This window comes from Parasteatoda tepidariorum, chromosome 3, assembly GCF_043381705.1.
Source record: "Parasteatoda tepidariorum isolate YZ-2023 chromosome 3, CAS_Ptep_4.0, whole genome shotgun sequence".
Classification (NCBI taxonomy): Eukaryota; Metazoa; Arthropoda; class Arachnida; order Araneae; family Theridiidae; genus Parasteatoda; species Parasteatoda tepidariorum.
In genome coordinates, this window is record NC_092206.1 from 38,258,556 (window position 1) to 38,280,023 (window position 21,468).

The window sequence follows — 21,468 nt, forward strand, 5'->3', positions numbered from 1 at the left end:
TCAATAGAACTCAGCAGTAAGTGCTGGTCCACTCATAAAACAAAACATTTTTTTTTCTATAAAAATGAATGCTTTAAGTTATCTATCTTCAGTTATATAACTTATGATACAGAAATAAAATACTGCCATACATGTGCAATAAGCACTTATAACTTTTCCAGTCATCTCCTCTATAGCCCAAGGCTCGTGAAACTTCCTTAAAGTCTGGCTACCTTGTACTTCGCAAGTAAGAAGAACGACATCTAATTTGTCGCTTTTAAAAGAACGAATGGCTGAAATTTTGCCACTCGTTTAAAAAGTTATACGCTTGCAACCCTTTATAGTTTGTATAAAAGCACTTCTTTACTACCAGATACATATATATATCTCCAAAAGATATATTCGGCCACGCTGGATAATTATTTATCTTGAACAAATTTTCTCGTATAAGTTCATCTAATGGGCCAGGCAGAGTGTCTTCCCCAATTGTTAGTTTTTCCTTATACCGCTTCTTAGAAATTTTATCAAGCTGTTGATAATAAGCTCCAGACATCTATAACAAAAAATTCTGTAAGTTTCATTTTTAATTAAAAATATGCATACACATTTTTAATTAAAAATATGAAATTATTAAACAGGAATAAAACTTTGCATTTGTACCTCACATAGTAGGTGAATATTTTGTTACGTTACCTCTAGTAAAAATTGAATTTGTTGATGATAAAAAAGATTTCACAAATTTGAAAACATACCAATAAAAAATATATAAATAAACAAAAAGTCTTGCAAAGTATATGGAATAAAATTTTAATAACAAAACATTTTAAAAGTTTACCAACATTAAACCAAATTAATTTGGTCATTATGAGAGCAAGGATGATTATCATCAACTATCGACAATATACAAAATCTCGAAACTGAAATACGATTAGCTTTCCTCAAAAAACAACACCTCATAACAGTGTTGTTTGACCTTGAGAAAGCGTATGACAGAACTTGGCGACATGGTATTCTAATGGACTTTATCAAATATAATATTTCAGGAAACATGTTTCATTTCATCAAGAACTTTTTATCTGACAGGACTTTTCAGGTACGTATCAATTCAATTTTATCCGATAATTTTAACCAGCTTGAAGGAGTTCCACAGGGAAGCGTTATAAGCGTAACGCTGTTCCTCATCAAAATAAACGAGCTTTTATCTATTCTACCAAATACAGTCAATGGAGAGTTATTTGTAGATGACTTCCGTTTAACTTGTAGAGCTTCATGCATGCGCACAATTGAGAGGCAACTACAACTTTCGATAAACAAAATTATACAATGGGCTGAACTCAATGGTTTTACCTTTTCATCTTCTAAAACATCATGCATTCATTTTTGCCGAAAGAGAGGAATTCACCCTGATCCAGAATTATACATTAATCATGCACAAATTCCTATTGTTCAAGAAACGAGATTTTTGGGTGTAACACTAGATTCTAAATTAACATTTTCAGCTCACATACAAAACATACGAAAATCCTGTTATGCAAAATTAAACATCTTAAAAGTACTTGCAAATACATCATGNAAGGATAATCAGTGTTTGTTGAAATATTAATTTTCTCTCTTTTGTTTTTCTCTCATATTAATTTTTCTCTCTTTTTCTAAATACCAGTATCATTATAAAGTTTTACTTTAAAAAAAAATTGATACAGTTCAGGTGTTATTTCGATTCAATTAATCATCTTACAAGTCAAGAAAGAATGATTTCAGCACTGGGAATGAACCTGGTATTACTAGCAATTTTTAAAGTATAGTTTATTCAGAGTAACTTAAAGAACAGGTGCAGATAGTTTTTAAACCTTTTTACTTGTTATTACAAACATCATTTATTAGAAACTAAGAAGCCATTCAGATGGAAGTTTTGAAACCACAAGTTTTTCAGTATTCGATCAATTTCATAATGACTGATTTTACATTTTTAGAATGTTTCTTTGTTTTAAAACTTTCTTTTCATTCATAAATATTTAATAATTCTTCAGAGAAAGTGGTTTCACAAAATATAAAACAATTGTTTAAAATCAGTAATTATCTCCTATTTAAACCAAGTACTCGTTTTTTAGACCAAGTTTGTGGTGCGGTATAGCCATTTCTGGTTCTTGCGCCGAGAACACCAAATAACTAACAAAAGAATTTGATATCTATACATAGTTCTAAGATGTAAAATTTAGTTCTTGGTTAAAATAAAGGATTACATAAATGAAAGAATAAAGAATACGAGCAGTATTAATACGACACCGTAATGAGCTTAGCTCGTTCGAAACTTTAACAAGAATGTGCGACTCGGAAGTTGGAGTAACCCCATATTTCAGTTGTGGTTAACAAATAGTGTATTCGTCAGTTGCGGATTACACAAGAGTGGTAAGTTCAGACTGGCATGCTGGTTTCCACTACTTTGTTCAGAGGAGATGGTTTTTTCTTTCGGTCAGTGTATCCCACATTGCTCTCTAGTGCCACTGGCACGGACTACATCACAAAATTTTTGGATTGAACCTAACTTTCCTGCCAGAGCTAGTTTTCTTATACAATTCATGTTTTAATAACGTGTTCATCTTTTTACCAACATCGTTTAACGTATTTTGGAAGTTCCATTTTATGTGTAAAAGACTTGTTAGATGAAACCCATCATCCTAACATATTTGCATTTATACATGCTATTGGTATTTTAATTTGTATATAAATGTTTTATTGTATTTACAATTTTATCAACTTTTATAAGTTTTTTCCAATGCTGTTTTACTAGTCATCATATATTTATGTATTTCATGAACATAAATGTAACGGAAGACCTTTCTTACTGTTTCAAAGCCGTGTGTTAGGGGAAGCGTGTCCTTTTTGGACCTTGTGCCATTAAACCATACTTTCAATTCTATTCTATTTAAGCGTATCGATATCCCATACAATATTTTTGCTGTATAGCCATTCTTGGATTGAGCTTTTTTTTACAAGAACAAGTGGGAATTTTCTCCACTTTGGCAGAGTGGTAGGAAGCATTATCCATAACAATAACACTTTTCGGTCTTAATTTGAGGCAATACTTTTTAAACTAATTTTCAAAATGGTTACCGTCTATTTCTACATTGAAATCTCCACCCCCCCCTACGAATACATCTGCGGCATCTGGAACAAATCTTTCTTTTCTCCCAATGTGTCTTATAGTTCTGTCAAATTTGATGATGAAACTGCATATCTGATCTTAATATTTATATCCTGCCAAGTTTTAATGACCTTCATTAACCCAGATAAAGAAAATAATTCAAAATTTGAAAAGCAATTGAAATTATTAATTCTTCTAATGGAAGAATGCGCAAAGCAGCAGTGAATCCGAAAGGAATTGAAACAAGAGAAACAATGAAATATGAATAAAATGGATAAATATGACAACCGAAGCTGACGTCTTCAGGGGGCACCAGCTCCGGAAGTCATTAAAGCAAAACCCTTTCTACCGAGAGAGCGCGACAAAAGTCTAAAATTGCTCTCTCTGTACCCCAAAGGTTATGTTAAAGTCCAGGAAAAAAATATAATACATAAAGCAAATACATGAGAATAAAAACAAGACAAAAACACAAGAATACTACGTACAAAAGTTTACTTGAAACAAAAATCCAATAACAAGATAACACATCTGATTGCAAGACACAACTAAATTGAAATAAACATAAAAACAACGCCCCCTAACTTGCACAGTAGAAAGAAAAAAAAAGGACAGAAGTTAAGAAAGAGTCAGAAGATAGTGACATCATCAATAGTAAAGCTTGACCGGGGCAACTCGATCAGGACTTTGATCTTGCCTTATTAAGGGGTCTAGGGGGTTTTAAACGCTTTAATTTGATGAAAATGCATCATCTTTTTCGAAAGACTGTCACGGGGACAAAAATTAATCTACAGATTTGATTCTTGGTACACTGATACTTCATTATTTAAGAACAGATAAAAAAAAATCATTACATGAAATAGTTTTTAATATAAATAGGTTTGCAAATGGATAAAATGTCATTTTTTTTTACTGTATGCCACCGTCCGTAAGATAACTATACAACAAAATGACTTATTTGCCTCATTATGGTCTTAAATTGTTCATAACATTCCTTAATTCATTCTACAGAATGAATTAAGGAATTTAAAATATTTCAAATATTGCTATTTTCAAAACACAAATTTTTTAAATGTTTCAAAAAATTTCAAAAAAAGTCAATTTTTTAAAAAAATTATTAATTAAATATAATTGGATTTGCAAAATATTAATTCATTCTGTAGATATTACTTATAAATATGTGTATGCAAAATTTTAAGGCAATTGGAAGAAAAGTTTTTTCAAAATCTTACGGACGGTGGCTGAAAAACACTTTTGAGAAAATCCACTCTGAAGTCTTGAAATGCATTAAAATATAAGTAAAAATATATTATTAAATATATTTTCACAAAACATTTAAGTTAAGTAATACTTAATAACTTCTTTATAAATAATAAGCTCTTATTAAAGTTGGCATAAGAACATTTAGCTTTATTGACTTGTAGAAATGTAAATTATTTATCGTCGAATATGCAAACCAGATATTTTTTATATTTGTATTCATTGAAAATAAGTTCAAAATATCAGAAACATTTTAATTGTGTTTCAAATATGTCCAAGAAAATAAATAAAATACAAATTGCTTGATTTAAATGACATATATAAAATTTTGAATAATTTAAAAAAATTTTCAAATACTATTACAGTTATGTCGAATACTGAAATAGAGAAGAATGTTTTTTTCAAAAATTGCACAACAAAAACATTTTAGTTATGCTCCTGCATCATAAATATTTCCTTCCTTTCTTTTAATTTTTTAGTTTTTCACTAAGTCTTTTTGTTCATCTTCCCTCTAAGCTTGCCATCAAAGCTCGCTTTTCAGCAGTTTTAACTCTTAGTTAATCTGCTTTTTGTGCATAGTTTTCATAAGCGTCAACTTTTAAACCAAGACTCTCCAAAGTTGCTTTTCGTCCTATTTTACCACTATTAAATGTGATGACAGCATCATAAGCTGCTATGTCAGTTATGTGCTTGGATGAGCCCGAAGTTTTAGGGCAAATCCTCTACAGTACCGAATTAAACGACTCGTTCTGATTTTGTGTCTTTCCTGAAAGACACTTTTTTAGTAAATCCGGTGAGGCTAGGTCTGCAAATTTTTAACCTCGTTTTAGGAGTGTATAGCCAAATCATAGATCTTACTCCAAAAATATACAACATTTACTCACTTTACTGTGTAAGAGGAACAATTTTTTTTTCTCAGAGGCATTGAAGCTTTGTCCATGATATATAAAAAAAGTTTTCAAAATATACGCAGCACAGAAGAAAAAAATATTGTTGCGAAAACGCAACATCTGTCGTTTATCATTCATGGATGAAGTTCATAAGTTTATCATTCATGGCTGGAGAAGCTATTCTTTCAATATTTTCGCCAGACACATTTTTGAGAACACTGCATGTCGTGTGTTGTTTGAATAGTTCATTTAACTGCATGGCATTGTGATCTAAGTTAATATAATTACAATTAACTTTGTTGCGTTTTTGACCGAATTATGACCATTGCGTAAAATCTATTGCTATAGCAGATTTATAGATTCGACCGTTTCGAAACTGATACTCATGAGATATTGTAAAATATTTATCCTCTCGAATTTGGGCGTAGTAGGTATCTCTTTCTTGCTGTTCCGAAGCATCTAATTTCATATTCATGTTAACGATATCCATGAGTGGTACTGACCTCGGAAAAAAAAAATCCTGAACTAAATTCAAGACTTGAAGGCTAAGCGTTCTTTTGACTAATGAATTAATCATATACACTGCTGGCTATTAAAATTGCTACACCAGGAAGGAATGCAAATAACAGAATGATATTTATTGAGCGCATACATTATAGTTGGAAGAACACGTGATTACATTTTCAGGATATTTGGATGTATAGGTCCTGAGGAATCAGTATTCAGAGCAGCCTCCCCGGCAGCAATAACAGCAGTTATTCTCCTGGGCATCGAGTCGAATAGAGATTGGATAGCATGGACAGGTGCAGCATTCCATGCAGCCTCAACATTATGCCACAATTTATCGACCATAGTGACTGACGAGTCGTGGCGTGCCAGTCGTTCGGCAACTATTGACCAGACGTTTTCAATTATTGAGAGACCAAGCCTGCCATTGAGACAGGAGAACGTGCTGTTCAGGGCAACAAGCGAACATGTTCTGTGTCAAGGAAGGTCTGGACAGTGCGGGCAACATGCATACCTGCCAACTTTTGATCCGTTCCATTATGTTTTTTCTCAGTGGTAGTGGAATAGAATTAAAATTTCAATTGTAAGCAAAAACTTTGTTGTATTTTAAAAGACTTTAGCTGACCACCGTGGATAATAACGCATATTAATATATATGCTTATTTTTTTTTAAGAATAGTGGTGATCAAAAACATTTAAAAAGTAAGTTTATTAAAGAAAAAAGTAGTATATGTTTACTACCACTTTAAATATAAAAATAAAATTTTACGCCAAATGCGTAAAAGTTGGCAGGTATGAACATGCGGTTGTGCAGAAACGTAGCGAAGATAAGGCAGAGAAACTGGCTCTAACACATCAGAAATGTAACGGCTGCTGTTCAAAGTGCCGGCAATACGAACAAGAGGTGATCGAGACGTGTATCTAATGGCAACCCATACCCTTACTACAGGTGATAGGTCAGTGTGACGATGTCAAATGCAAGCTGCCAATCCGTGTTTGGCGACATCGTGGAGAACGCCCGTTCTCCACGATGTCGCCAAACACGGATGCGGCCATCCTGATGCTGTATACAGAACCTAGATTCGTCTGCAAAGACGACGTCATGACATTCCTGCTTCCAGGCTCGTCGTTGATCACACCAACATGTAATAATTAAAACATGCAATAATTTTGACAAATTTGAACACATTTTGAATTCTCTGAAAATTTAATACACGTAAAATTTAACATTTTCAAGATATTTATTATTTAAAAAAATTTGAGATGGTAACCAGCCGTAATCGCAATAACTAAATGAACAAAAATAAAGATATAACCACCTTGGCAAAATAAAAACCTTTAATAATTATTTTAAACAAATTTTGCGAGCTTTTTTATTCGCAAATTCTTTGATTATTTCGTCAAATTCGATAGTCATTAGCACATCACTTTCAATTGCACATCAGACATAGCCAGTTCAAGCGTAGCTGTCCCATAGCGCTGCGTAATTGATTTTTTATCATTTTAAGCTGAGAAAACGACCGTTCTCCGGTACCATTTGTAATCATCATGAACAAAATAATTCTTAATGCTATTTCAATGCTGGGAAATAAATACAGTAGTTTGACCTTGAGATCGACTTTTAACCAAGTTCCTGGTGCAGTATAGCCATTTCTGGCCCTTGTGCCAATAAAACCCAACCAACCAATGCTGGGAAATATCGATTTTATGTAATGCGGGAAGTTCAAAACTATTTTCTTCTGAATTTAAAAAATNGAATAGTTCTTTGAAAAATGCTTGGGGCGTTTTTCCAACCAAAAGGTAAACGTAACCATTCATATAACCCATTGTGTGTAACATACTGATAGCATGCATCGGAAATGCATGATATGACGAATTTCGAAATCTGGATTATATAAAATGGTATAAAATAGAAACAATATTAATGATAAATATACATATGTACAAATGGGGTCGAACGGGAGCGAGTGTGCGGCGTGAGTTAATGCCCTATTTAGGGCCTGGGAGAGTCGCGTCTATCGAAGGGATGCTGGGGAGCGGTCGCATCTCTAGAATCCCTGCATCTTATTCAGGCTATTTGGTATTTTTTGAGCTGCAGTTTTTGTATTTATTGATTTGGCTAGTATTGCCGTGTCATCGGCATAGAATGCAGTTTGCATGTTTATATCGTTTCTAATAACAGGGAAATCTGACGTGTAAATGAGGAAGAGCACAGGTCCTAGGATTGAGCCCTGTGGCACGCCTGCTTTAATGCTTCTTTTGGTGGAAAGGGCCGAATTTAATTTGATATTAAAAGTCCTGTTTGCAAGGTAATTATCTATTATGTGAATAAGGTCATCTGGGATCTTGTAGTTTATCATTTTATGCATGAGGCCATTATGCCAAACTTTGTCGAATGCTTTTGCAAAGTCGAGCATTACCATTGCAGTAGATTCTTTTTTGTAGAAACCTTGGCTGATAAATTCGATTATCCTTAGGAGTTGCTTAGTTGTGGAGAGTTTATTTCGAAAACCAAATTGTTCATTAGGCAGAAAGTCGAGGGAGGGGAGGAGTCTAGTTAGTATAATTTTCTCTAGTACTTTTGAAAGGGTGTTTAGAAGGCTAATTGGTCTATAGTTTTCTGGGTTTAGGTGGTTTTTCCCTTGTTTCGGGAATAATACTATGATTGCGTTTTTCCATGTAGTTGGGAAATAGCAGTTCGAAATGCAGGCATTAAATATATTGGATATTTGTTTAATTTTGTTGCATGGGAGTTTCTTCAGCATCAGGTTTGTTATCGAGTCTTGCCCCGGGGCTTTTTTGTTGTTTAGTTTACTAATTATCTTCCTATTTTCAGACTCATCCGTTGGGTTTGTTGAGTGAGGAATATTTTTATTACTGAAGTAATTTTGGTATTCATTATTTATCGAGGTCTCTGTGGTGATATCTCTGGGGTTGTTATTTGGGGTGAATTGTTCTTCTATAACGTTGGCGAAGATCTCAACTTTATCATTGTCAGTGTAGACTTTTCCGTTTCCTGAATTTAAAGGCATGTTGGTGGTTCTTTTCGTTTTTAGCGATTTGACCATATTCCATGCTGTGTTGTCTTGTGTATTCAGAGTATGTATTTTTTCGTCCCAGGTATCCTGTCTAAACTTTAAGAGATGTTTCTGAATCGTTTTCTGCATTCTGTTGATTTCTGCCTTGGTTTGGGGGTTCGGGTTCCTGTTATAATCCTTTCTCAGTCGATTTTTAATTTTAATTTCTTCCCTGATATTTTTTGGGATGAATTTGTATTCTTCTTTAATTTTAATCTCTTCTGTGGACTCTTGCAATGCATATTGGATGTCCTTAGTTAGTTTCTCTATTTCATTATCGATGTCGTTGATAGAGCTGAGATTATTGTTGATGGAGTTCGAGTGATGGTTAAGAATATTTTCATAAAGTAGCCATTCAGTTTTCTTTTTGGTGATGATTCTGTTTTCTTTGGTATAGCATGTATTTGCTATGACTGGTAGGTGGTCACTGCCAAGTTCGTGCATGACTTCGAGAGTGAAAGGTTGCAGTGAATTTGTTAATAGGATATCACTTGTGTGAGAATGGTACGTTGGCTCTGATGCGGCGTACAGATTAATATTATATTTGTTTATGATGTCATTTAAAATGTGTCCGTTTGCATTATTTTTCCTGCAACCCCATATGGAATTTTTCGAGTTGAGGTCTCCCACAACTATGGAATCAATTTGTGGAGATCTCTGACCACGTCTTCTTCGATAGTGCTTTGGGGGGGATTATAGAAACTTGTGATCTTGATCTGTTTATCGTTTTTTAGATTTACAAGGATTGAGATTTCTTCGTGGAGTGGGGTGTCGCTCTTACTGAATAGAACAGGATTATATGTGTTTTTGGCATATATCGCAACTCCGCCGCCTCTGAATGCGGTTCTGTCACATCTGAAAATTTTGTAGTTTGCGATTTTGCATTTATTTGGCTTGTTAATATGTGTTTCGCTTACTGCCATAATATCTATATCGTGCTCGTAGACAAAGTGTTTTAATTCCTTAAATTTCGAATATAGACCGTTCGCATTCCAGAATGCAATTTTTAAGGGCGTGAAGGTGTTTTTATTGTCTTTGTTCATAAAGTCTTCTGAGGGCTTCCTGATGGTTTTTGTCGAGGCCTAGTAGTACAGTCACCAGTCCTTGGGCCTTTTGCAAGAGGTCTTTAAATTCTGCGATAGTTTCATGTGCTTCCTTAAGCTTTGAGTCGGGTAAATATGAAGTTTCGTGGTTTTCTGCCACGGCGGCGGCATATGATTTGTTTTCGAAAACAGTCCTTTTGATAATTGGTTTATTACTGCTCTTGGCGTGCGATTTTTCAGCAATTGCCACTTAGACCGGACATTTTTTATACGATGCTGTATGTGTTTGGCCGCAATTTGCGCATTTTAGAGGGTCCTCTTGCTTTCTTGAGCAATTTTGGGTTAGGTGGCCCTCGCCGCACTTGACGCATCTGGGGTCATGGTTGCACCCCGTTTGTGTGTGTTAGAACTTCTGGCATCTGTGGCATTGAGTTGGCCCTTTGCCCCTGCCTCTGTAGTTTTCGACTTTTATTTTCATCCTGTCGAGGAATTCTATCTGATATATGCTTTTATTTTGCTCATTTCTCTTAAGTGTAATTAAGAATAGTGGGATATTTATTTTATTCCCTTCTACCCTCTTCGTAAGCTGGGTTACGTTTCCGGGGAAATTTGATGTTCGCTCATGAGGGCTTTTTGAATGTCCCCGGTGTCGGTTTCTTTACGTAGACCTCTAATGACTACTTTGATCATTTTTTCTTCTGGGAGCATAAAAGTGTGGTATTCGATATCTTTGTCTGAGTCTTTTTTCTTAAGATTTTTGAGGTCTCTGATGATTGACCTGTATGTATCTATAGATTTTGGCTTTATGGTCAGTCTTTCGCCGACTCTTTTCCCTTCGTAGTCAGTAATATTCTGGTTTTTCATTCTTTCGTTGAATGTTTTCCATTCGAAGTCCTTGTCTACAATGACAATTGGCGGAATCTTCGAGTGTTTCTTGGGTCCAGTAAAAGGAACTTGATTGTCCAAATTTGTAGTTTCGAGGTTTTCTTCCTCAGATAGCTCGGAGTCATCGATGTCGATTTTCTTTCTCTTGTTGGCGTTATTGGCCTTTGGGGGGGAGGAAAATTTTCAGTTTCCATGCTATTATTTTCGTCTTCTTCATCCAAGATTTGGAATTTGTTATTGCTAGCAAAATTTAGCTTAGCATTTTGTATCGTTTTCCCTACTTTTTTAATTGGGAATGGGGGAGGGGGGGCATTTTTGATTGCCTTATTTTTGTTATCCTTCGGCCTTTTCGTGCCGAGTTCTAATAATCGATCGTTTATGTCTCTATTTTCCTTAGCGATCCTATCCAATCTTATGTTAATCCTCTCATTTTCTGTGATTAGTTTGTTGATATATCCATTTAGGAATCCTATCAGAGTTTTTTGCGATTCGTCGCTTGCCTTTGATTCGAAGTAATTCGTAATTTTATTAGAGTCCTTTCTAAGTTCATTTATATCGCATTCCTTATCGGGGGGTGATTAGTAGAAGTTCTAAGGAATCTGATTCCATTCCTAGTTTAACACTAACTTTTCCTACGGTATTGGAAGCGCCGATCGGAATCGCTGCGGGTAGTTGTTGGCCCTCAGAAGGGCCTTTAGCGGACTCAATTTCCGACACTTCCATACTCGAGGAGCCGGGGAATATTAAGTCTGACGAAATTAAATTAGCGTCTAAATTTGAGACATTATCCGAAATTAAAATTTCCGTATCATTAAAGCTCATGTGGAGTCAAGCAGTATCCTACTGGTCCCACCCAGAAGAAAACCAAACACCTCCTAGCAGCTTCGCTGACACCGGGCAGAACAAGTCTTAGGGTTTCCACTGCTAGTCGGTCAATACTTACCCGAGACGCTGGTCACAAAAAAATTAAAAAAGCATAAAACTCTGGATCAGTAGCAGAAATACTGCAGCGTCCTACTCTCAATTCGGAGCACTGCAGCAATCTGAAGGAAGCGCTGACGCCCTAATGTTAAACTTTGGGCTTCACCTTTTATTTAAACCAAGCACTCGTTTTTTAGACCAAGGTGTTTTCACTGTAACCAATCACTATTTGTAGAAAGAAAAGCAAAGTACTTTAAAGTGTGTAATGAAGGAATTCTTTCATAATGTATATTTTAAAAAAAGAATTATAAGCTCTAAGTTTATTTATCATAAGTTTGTTCTTTTTTTTTTTTTAATATAATCTATAAAGAATTAGATTCTCGTGGGCCCTCTGAGCGCCCAGGGCCCCCGGGCACTGCCCGGTTGTTCCCCTACGTAAAGACTGTACTGATGACGATAAAAAGTGGGAGGGGCCTATAGCCCTCTCTCTACTTCATTTGCACTATGTTGAATATCTCAAATTCGGAAGATTCTAGCTGACTATGTCATCGCAAGAAGTATCTATGGGGAGGCCTCTGATAACTGTACGGATCTTTCGTGGTCTTGGGATCGCTTCTTTCTCGTCGCTGATTGGCTGTTCAGAGGGCGGAGCTTCCAACTCAGAGTCCGTAGCTATCGATGTTGGTTTCTCGTTCAGGATGGGTTTCTTCTTTGCCTTTTTCTTTTTGGGTGGAGGATTTTCATTATTAGTCAAAGGCTCTTATAAAGGAGTTACCATCTGCTGATCAACTATTTCAGTTGTGGTATCAGGTGTTTTCGTTGGAGTAGAGTCTGATTTACCAATTGATTTCAAGAAGGCTTCATAATCACTTCGGCATCATAATCAGGACTGTTAAAATAACTATATATATCAACATCAGTGCGACTTGGGGTCGGCGGTGAAAACCGTTTTCCCCCATGCCCGATTCGAAAAGTATAGACATAATGAAAATAACGTCCTAGTTGAATGAAATCTCTAACTGGATTGAATATCAGAGAAACAAAGTTACTTGTATTTATAGCCTTCTTGGCCTCAAACTTACGTCCAATCAGAATATTCTGATAACATGCGGATGTAGAAGAAAGCTGCTTCAAATGAGTGTGACTACAGTTTTTCCTTAGCATTGAAAAAGAAAAATAATAATTTCGAAAATTTTGGTACCCTTTGAAAAAGTAGGAAAAGACCCCTTTATTTGTACTTTATTAAAAACTTTATTTAAATTATTAATTAAAATATAAATGAGTCGAAAGAATTAATATATTTAAATAAATCAAATATAATGTTAATAAATAATTTAGTTTTTAAAAATTCTATGAAAAATTTTATACGCTTTAAGGAAAAAAGAAATAATGTTCTTTTATTTTTAAATTTTTTGTTGTTGGTAAAACAATGACAACCCATCAAACAATGACAACCCATTACCAATTTCACATACACAGGTAGAAAAGCATAACTTTAGGTATTGTACCGATGAATTAGTTTCCGTAAAGTGGCGCTGTTGTCAACGTCGGCGCGATAGCTCTGAGGATATCTTACCGATAGTCGGTGCAATAGACGCTGCCTAATGTAAATAAACACAGAAATGCGATAATGTAACTGATCGTAAAAGTTTCTCTTTCTTAATTTATTTAGTGATGCATGAAAGTATTTATATTCTTGGTAATTATTCTCATTTATTTTTAATCAAATTCAAAACGAAAAATGGCTAGTGTGAGTGATAAAATAATCAGACTCAATGCTTTCCAAGAAGTCAGTGTAAGTGTGTGCAGCCCATCGGAAATTGTGTCAGTTGAACTTATAGATGGTAGTGCTGAAATTTTTGGTGTTGAAATGATTAAAAATGCAGTGAGAACATTTTCTTCCTCTTTTGCTGTGCATACCAGCAGTGGTTGTTCTTTGAAGTTTATTGGTGCTCCAGCTGGAATTAGAACTCAATCCACTAATTCTGTTATCTATGACATTCACAAAAATCTTCAAGATAGTAGGGAAAGAGCATTTAAGGATGGCAAATTAGGGCCTATAGTGTTATTTACTGGCCCAACTGATGTTGGTAAAAGTACAATTACCCGCTCATTGTTAAACTACGCTGTTCGATGCAATACACAGCCCATATTTATAGATTTAGATGTTGGCCAAAGCTCAATATCGTTACCAGGCACTGTAGGTATATTGCCCGTTGACTGTCCTGGTGATCTTGTCAAAGGATATTGCGAACAGAAACTATCTGTTTACTTTTTTGGTCATAAGAGCCCAGGTTTTAATATGTTACTATACTTTGAGCTCATTAATAAACTAAGTGTCACCATGTATAATCGTTTAGAAGTTTCACCGAAGATTTCTTCATCAGGTACCATTATTGATACGTGTGGTTGGATTACTGGACAAGGTTATTTGGCGATACTTCATGCTGCCAGATCTTTCCAGGTTTCAACAGTATTTGTTATAGAAGATCGAGAACTTTATGCTAATCTTAGACAAGAATTGCCTACAGCCACAGTAACATTTTTAAACAAATTAGATGGTGTTACAGTAAGAAGTAAGGCATTTCGAACTAATAAAAGAAAGGAGCTCATTCAGGAATATTTTTATGGTGCTGACAGAATTTTAAACTCTTATTTATTTGAAATAGAATATCGAGATTTTCGCATAATAAGGATATGTAACACTGTTAATAAAATTAGCCAATATATGTATGATGAACCTCATAAATATCTTGATATTAAAAATGTCCCACTGGATCATTTAATGATCAATCAAATTTTAGCTATCAGTTATGCTAGTACTGTTGAAGAAGTAATTACAACAAGTGTTTTGGGATTTATCTGTGTGAAAGATATAGATTTTGAAAATCGTATATTAAAGGTTTTGTCTCCTCAACCTGGACCTTTGCCAAATAATCTTCTAATCGCAGGTGATATTTTCTATGAAACCTAGTCAAGTTTGATTGTTTAACTTTTTTACAAAATTTGTAATAATTTATTTTTTTAAAAGAACTGACTAGTTTTTAGAAACAATTTCAATAATATTTATGAAGATGCTAACAATTGTCTTTTCTTTTTAAGTTTTTTCATCTTTAATTTTGAATAAAATTAAATACATTAGTACAATTGAGTGACATCATTTTACAACACGTTTTGAAATTATCTCTTTTTCTTTCTTTTTGAATAAATGTCTTGAATACTTAACTATGTCACTCATACGTTGCAATAGCAGCACAACTCAAAAAATCAAGTTTTGAGATAAGTGGATAAGATAAGTTCGAGAGTTTTGAGATAAGTTCATTGCTAAGCAAAATGCTTTAGTTTGCTTATATAAAAATTATCTTCAAGTTGAATTAAGTGTTGTGCTAGTATTGCTGCTACCTGTTACATTTCTTAGTCAAAAACACATGTTTTTTTAGTTGTGCCACTATTGCAGCCCATGAGCAATGTCTTTGTAGTTACAGCTTCAAGCCCTAAAACCACGAATATTTTACACACCAATTTCTGTTTGAATCGAATCAAAAAGCTTTCGGAATGATTTCACATCACTGGAGTTTTTTAAGGGAGAAATATTCAAAGTTTTATTCATGTGAGTGTCGATTAAAATATCTTTGCGTCCAAATCTATCTTCTGACATTTTAATAGCATTATCATAATTTTCAGCCGTTATAGCAAATCCTTCGACAGTCTGAAGCGCTGTTCCTGACAAATAAAATTTCAAATAATTGAATTTGCTAATTTTATTTAATGAATTATTGCTGTGTATGGCTGATTCGAACGAGTTCCAAAACTAAGCCATTGGCTTATCTCTCCATAGAATTTTTGGGTTGATAATTTCGGTAGATTTATTCGAACTTTATCTTGAAACATATTTTCTAAAGTGTTCTTTAAACTTGAATCGGGTGTGGTTTCGTTTCGAGATGTAGATTGTGAGTTTATTTTCTTTTTTGCTCTAAATTTCCATGTAATTATTCTTTCGCGATAATCCATGGCCGAATTAATGTCCGCATCAAGTTCTTTAGGATCCAGAATTTTTTGTAGTTCACTGTCCAAAGTTTGTAATTCAATTGCTAATTCCGTCAACAATTTTAACAACTCTTCTAAACAATCTGAAACAGTTTCTTTTTTAGTTCAGTTTCGATGGTTTTCATTTAATTAGTCGCTGATGTTCTTACAATTCCTCTGCGCTTTTTAAGACGAGCAATTGCGTCGTCAGCCATTGCTTAAGTGTTCTGAATCTGACAAGCTCGTTTTATAAGCAAATACTTTCACTTTCAATTCCTATTCTTTCTCGTTTGCTAACTTATTTTTATTCCTCAAGAAAGGCCAGATCCCAGCAGGGATGCCATTAAATGTAAAATAACCTCTCTTCTTCTCAAACTAATAATAATATTAAGGTAAAAAAGCTTACCTTTCTATAGTTCGTAATTTTCCGGGTTTGACCTAATAACTTCTTGAGGCCGTCTTTCTTCTAATAAGCAATGAAATTCAATAAAACTGAAATAGTTAACATAAAGAATAGGAGTTTAATTAGTTAAAAAAAAGACTATTTACAGAAAAAGTTACAGAGGAAAATGCATAATGAATTTGAATCGGAGCGGTTGCTCTCTTCGACTTCTCCTCGCCTGAATAAATATAGAACTGTTCTAAGCGTAAAGAGTTACGGTTACATTTTATTACTGCTTCGGTGGATCTCCGATTGAGGGAGTGACTAGTTCGTAACATATATGTTGCAAGACAGATGTTCAGCTCCCTTGTCTTTAAATTGGTGATAGTCAACAAATGAACCTAAATTTACTTTTTGTAGAATTTTCACAAATACTTGCAACATTCTTAAAATTTATCAGACTTTAACTAAAGTTCATTCTCTTAGTTTTATTCAATGTCTATAGGATTCTTAGATAAAGGCAATCATCTTATGTTTATTTTTATGTGCTATTGTTATTTTAAATATTCGTTGTGTTATAACAGTGACTTATATCTTATTTTATTCCCATTAGAAACTCAACTTAACCTTATCTTAATTCCATTTGAAAGTACAATAAAAAGTCCTATGCATACCTGCCAACTCTTTTTTTATTCTCTTTTCTCCAACTCTTTTTCAAAGATTTTATTTTCATATTTAAAGTGATAGCAATACTCGGGTTATTCCAATTAACTTTTTGAATTATAATGATAATTATAAATGAGTTTGATCACTACTACATATAAATAAATGAAAGCATAATAATCCTTGCGCAAGCGAATTTCAACAGGATCAAAATATAAATATATTTTTGAGTCAGATTGTTTTTGTTTATTGTTTTACAACCACTCTGAAAATCCATTTTCGGAAAGAGTGGAAGTTGGCAGGTATGCCTATGTCTGGAATTATTCTGATTTCAGCGAGTACAGAAAATAGATTTTTCTTCATAACAGGCTTAAAGATAAACATCAAAACATTCGTTATTCAATAAATAAAAAATAGACAATAATGATAATTAATGTCAATTTCATACAAAAATGTTTTCAAAAAACTGTGCAAAATTTCTGAGGCTTGGTGTCCAAATGTCCAAGAATCGAGAAGTTAATCAGTTTCGAAATTACCAACCGGAAAAGATGCTGCCCCATGCCATGCAGTTATCACCAAATTAAAACTTGAGATTGTAATAGATTAGTGTGTCAATATTAAAGCGAGCAAGAAACCATTCGTAAATATTTCCCCCAACAATCACTTATTTTGGTATTAAGTTAATTTTTACCATTGAGTTGTGGGATTTCAAAACATATAAAACTCCAATTATAGATGTTATTGATTTAAAAAGTAATTTCAGGCAAGTATTAGTGGAAATTGTCAAGCAATTTTTAATCTTCATTCAAAAGCCAGAGATAGAGTTTACGCCGAAGGATTTTTACTAAACAAATATTTTACAGAATATAAGACATCTAACATTACACACCTTGCAGCGATATTCTTAAAGCCGAAATTTATTTCTGGTTATGTCTGTGAATCAAGAAAATGTTGCTGCTATTTCTTTTGTGAAATTCAGTCTGCCATTCACCAATAGCCATGCTGCTAGTCTCTTTCATCATACCATGAGATTCGGTTCTCCATTCAGCAATAGTCATGCCGCTAGTCCCTTTCTTACTGGGAAATTCAGTCCTTCGTTCAGCAATAGTCACGCTGCTAGTCCCTTACTGTGAAACTCAGTCCCCTGTTCAGCAATAGTCACGCTGCAATTAAATATTAACTATAATTATTAGGCCATAAACCACTTACATTAGTGAATGAATGCATTCAAAGGAATATTTTATTTTTAAAAAATGAAATTCTCAGTCTAAAATGCATTGTAAGGATTTCCTACCACCACTAAATTAAACTATTTTGGTTAGATAGAGAAAGCTGTTTACAGAATGTTTTATCAATCAGATTGTTTCTAAATTTAAGATTCATTTTATAATCTGCGAAAAAAAAATTAAAGGGAATTTTATGAAACGATTTTTTGATCCACATAAGTTACTCTTTATAATATAAAGTCTAAGCAAACAATGACACGTTATTATTCTTATTGACCAGAAAATTCACAAGTGCAAGAAAAATATGTATAAGTTTTAAAATTTTCTCAATCAAATAAAAAATCTTGTTTCTTTAAAAAACTTTTTAAAAGTCACAGAATAGAATTTATAATTCACCATAACGCCTTTAAAAGTGTAGAAGTTGTAAGGAAAAAAAATTTCAATAAAATAAAGATTAAGATTAGTATTTAAACTGTATAGTTTTTAATTAAAAATTTAAAAGTACATTTTATTTCATGATATTGATTGCCTTGTTTATTGAGTTTCAATTAAAGGCTCTTGAAGAGAATCAGTTTAGACTAATATCCCATTCCTCATTTGTAGAAAATAGTTGGCAAGCCAATTTTCTTAAAATATACCGAGATAATTGTATTGTTTTTCCATTTGCATGGCAGTATTCTCGTGTAAAATAAGAAACTACCATTAACCATCAGTACTGTCAATTTCAATAAAATTATTATGCTTTTGATATTGCGGGGCATAATAAATGTCACGTCCCGAAACCAACTACTTACAAAAGTTGCGTTTTTGTGGACTTGTAGAGAAATCGAGCATTATTAGCAGGGCAAGTAGTGGCCCTTTGCTCCGAGAGGCATAGTCCTAGACTCTTGAATAAAAAATTATGAAGCATTAAATTCAAAAGCTCTCTTAAATTCGCCTCATATTATCGCATTGTGTCTTACGCATTTTTTTCAACAATTTAACTAGTTTCTATCAGTAACCTTTGCTGAAATGAATTTAAAAATTTAGTAATTCTTTGGTTTTTGTAAAATTTATAGAACCATTTATCCTGCTTGTCTATACATTTTGCTTATAGTAGTGAGAAAAAACATTAAACTATGATTTCCGGAAAGCACAGCAGAGCTGCAATTTAAAACTTGAATGTCAATCAGAAAGCTGCCGGAATTTACAAATAATCTTTGAGCCATTATATTGGCGACTGTTATAATCAGAAAACTATTGAACAGATCAAACTCTTAAATGGGTCTCAAAAGGGTTGAAGTTTCAATTGTAAGATTCCAACTCCTGTAAACATGAAAGCAAGTTAAGAGAAACTGAAAAAGTGATATCATTAACAAAGTGCTGCTTTGTATTAGCTATTTTGATTAAAAGTACTTAAAGTATCGTTATTCAGGATAGCACCTTTACCATCAGTGAAGTTTTCTATTGTTTCAAAACATTTTGCATGTCAAATAAGGAATCGGAACTCTGCAACAAATAGAACTTCATGAAAACATTAATATTGTGTAAATTTTTTTTTTTTAATGTCATCTAGATGCTTGAAAATAAGTAATATAAAGTTTAAATATGACTGTTACTTGATAATATCGTTAAACTGCAGCAATAATTAAGTTACATTACTGTATTTAAGGTGTTTTGAATAATCAATTTAGTGTTTTGATGCAAGTCCAAAAGCAACTTACAAGAAATTGATTAAAGTTATTTAAATTAATTTATCAAAATCCTGGTTCATGAGGCTTAAAAATTTAGTGAAACTTGTTTCATTTGAAATTTAAATATGTTTTTTTGGAGTTACTAAGACTTTTTTAACGGTTCGAAGCTGAAGATATTTGAATAATCACTTCATACAAAAATTGCTGACATATAAGAATGTAAGTAAACTTACCTGTTAAAACTGAGCAAACAACAGAAGGTCTTTCCTACGAATTCGACTTTGTATAAACTTAAATGTATGGTTCAAGAACGAGCGATCATCATCGAAATTTATCTGGGTGCCTGAGACCTTTGGTCGCCCTTTTCCCATCCATCATGAAATATTATCTTTAAGGTGGCTCTTTCTGGTAATTGGAGTGGAGAAAAAAAATTAAATATTTTGTATATTAGATAAAGTTGCGTCTTTACAAAAATTAAAAAATAGTAAAAATTTCATTAAATTCTGCAGTGTCATAATTAATAGTCTTTTCAAAAAATTTGGAATTTAGCTTTGCGATATGATAACCTAAAAAATCTATGTTTAGATCGCGATGTATGTTCTTATTTCGGATAAACCCTCTTGCTTGTGTTATTTTTCGGAGTATTTTATTCTGGCATCTTTTGAGTTTCTGGAAGGAGTCATGTGGTCTTCATGACTCCTCGAGCTCCACATGATGTGGAGATGTTACACCAAGCTGAAGATGTATAAGTTAGGTTAGCACGGATCATTGAGATGTAGAGTAAGCGTTTGATTCTGAGTTCTTTTTTAGTGTTCGGAGGAGAGATGTGTGACAGGCTACTTGTGCTTTGCTTCTAACTGCTTTGACATGATCTTTCCAATTAAATTTACTATTTATGACTAAACCAAATCGGACATACCAGACTGACTCACCTACATTTGTTATTTGGGGAACCTCCTTCCCAATGCAACACTTGTGATGTCTTACTTACGATTCATGACATTTTAATCATGTGCCTGAGTTTTAACCAACATCGTCATACATTTTTTATTACATAATATAAATTCGTATATGAAACTTTTTTTCGCAATTGTCCTATCACTCAAGAAACACTTTTCGTAGCATTGTAACGCCACAGTCAAATGCAACGAATTCTTTCTATGTATTTAAAAAACTAATAATAAAGAAATAATAATTGTATGTTATGGCTAACAAGATTTTTGAATGTCGTGAAAAGTTTCGAGACTCTTAATACACTATTTAATCTGTGAAACTATTCTGCGATTTTTAACGTAGAAGAAGGAAGTAAATTCGGCAGGGCCGGATTACCCATTACGCCATAACCTAGGGCTCCCTTAAAATGAATTTTTTGAAAATAAATTTTAAAAAATTAAGAAAAACAATGATTTTTCAAAATGTTATGATTTTTTTTTAGTTCTAATTTAATAAAATAAAGTAAAATTTAATTTATTATTATTTATTTTAATTTTAAATATGCTTTCTTAAATGAAAAGATGTATAAAAACTTTTATATTTGAATAAATAAAAAATATACGAAATAAAAATTTGATCTAAGGGCCCCAAAAATTTGAAGGGCCTAAGCCCCGCGTTCTGTCTTGATTTTCATATAGATTAAAATCTTCTAAGTTGGGAAACTATACGGAACTGAAAACTACAATTAACATAGATCTAAAAGAAAGCATCATGGAAATTTAAAAAAATATTTTTATTATTTAAAAACAAAAAATATTAAGAAAAGGAAAAATATCTTAGTACATTCCTATACAACTGAGAGGA

At 33.3% G+C, this 21,468-nt stretch overlaps 1 protein-coding gene across 1 annotated transcript; it reads left to right on the forward strand.

Moving 5' to 3' along the window:
• The first annotated feature begins 13,442 nt into the window (after positions 1-13,442).
• Positions 13,443-14,675, forward strand: LOC107454342 (protein CLP1 homolog). Its single transcript, XM_016071504.3, has one exon. The coding sequence runs from the start codon at positions 13,443-13,445 to the stop codon at positions 14,673-14,675; it is 1,233 nt and encodes a 410-aa protein (XP_015926990.2).
• Positions 14,676-21,468: the final 6,793 nt, after the last annotated feature.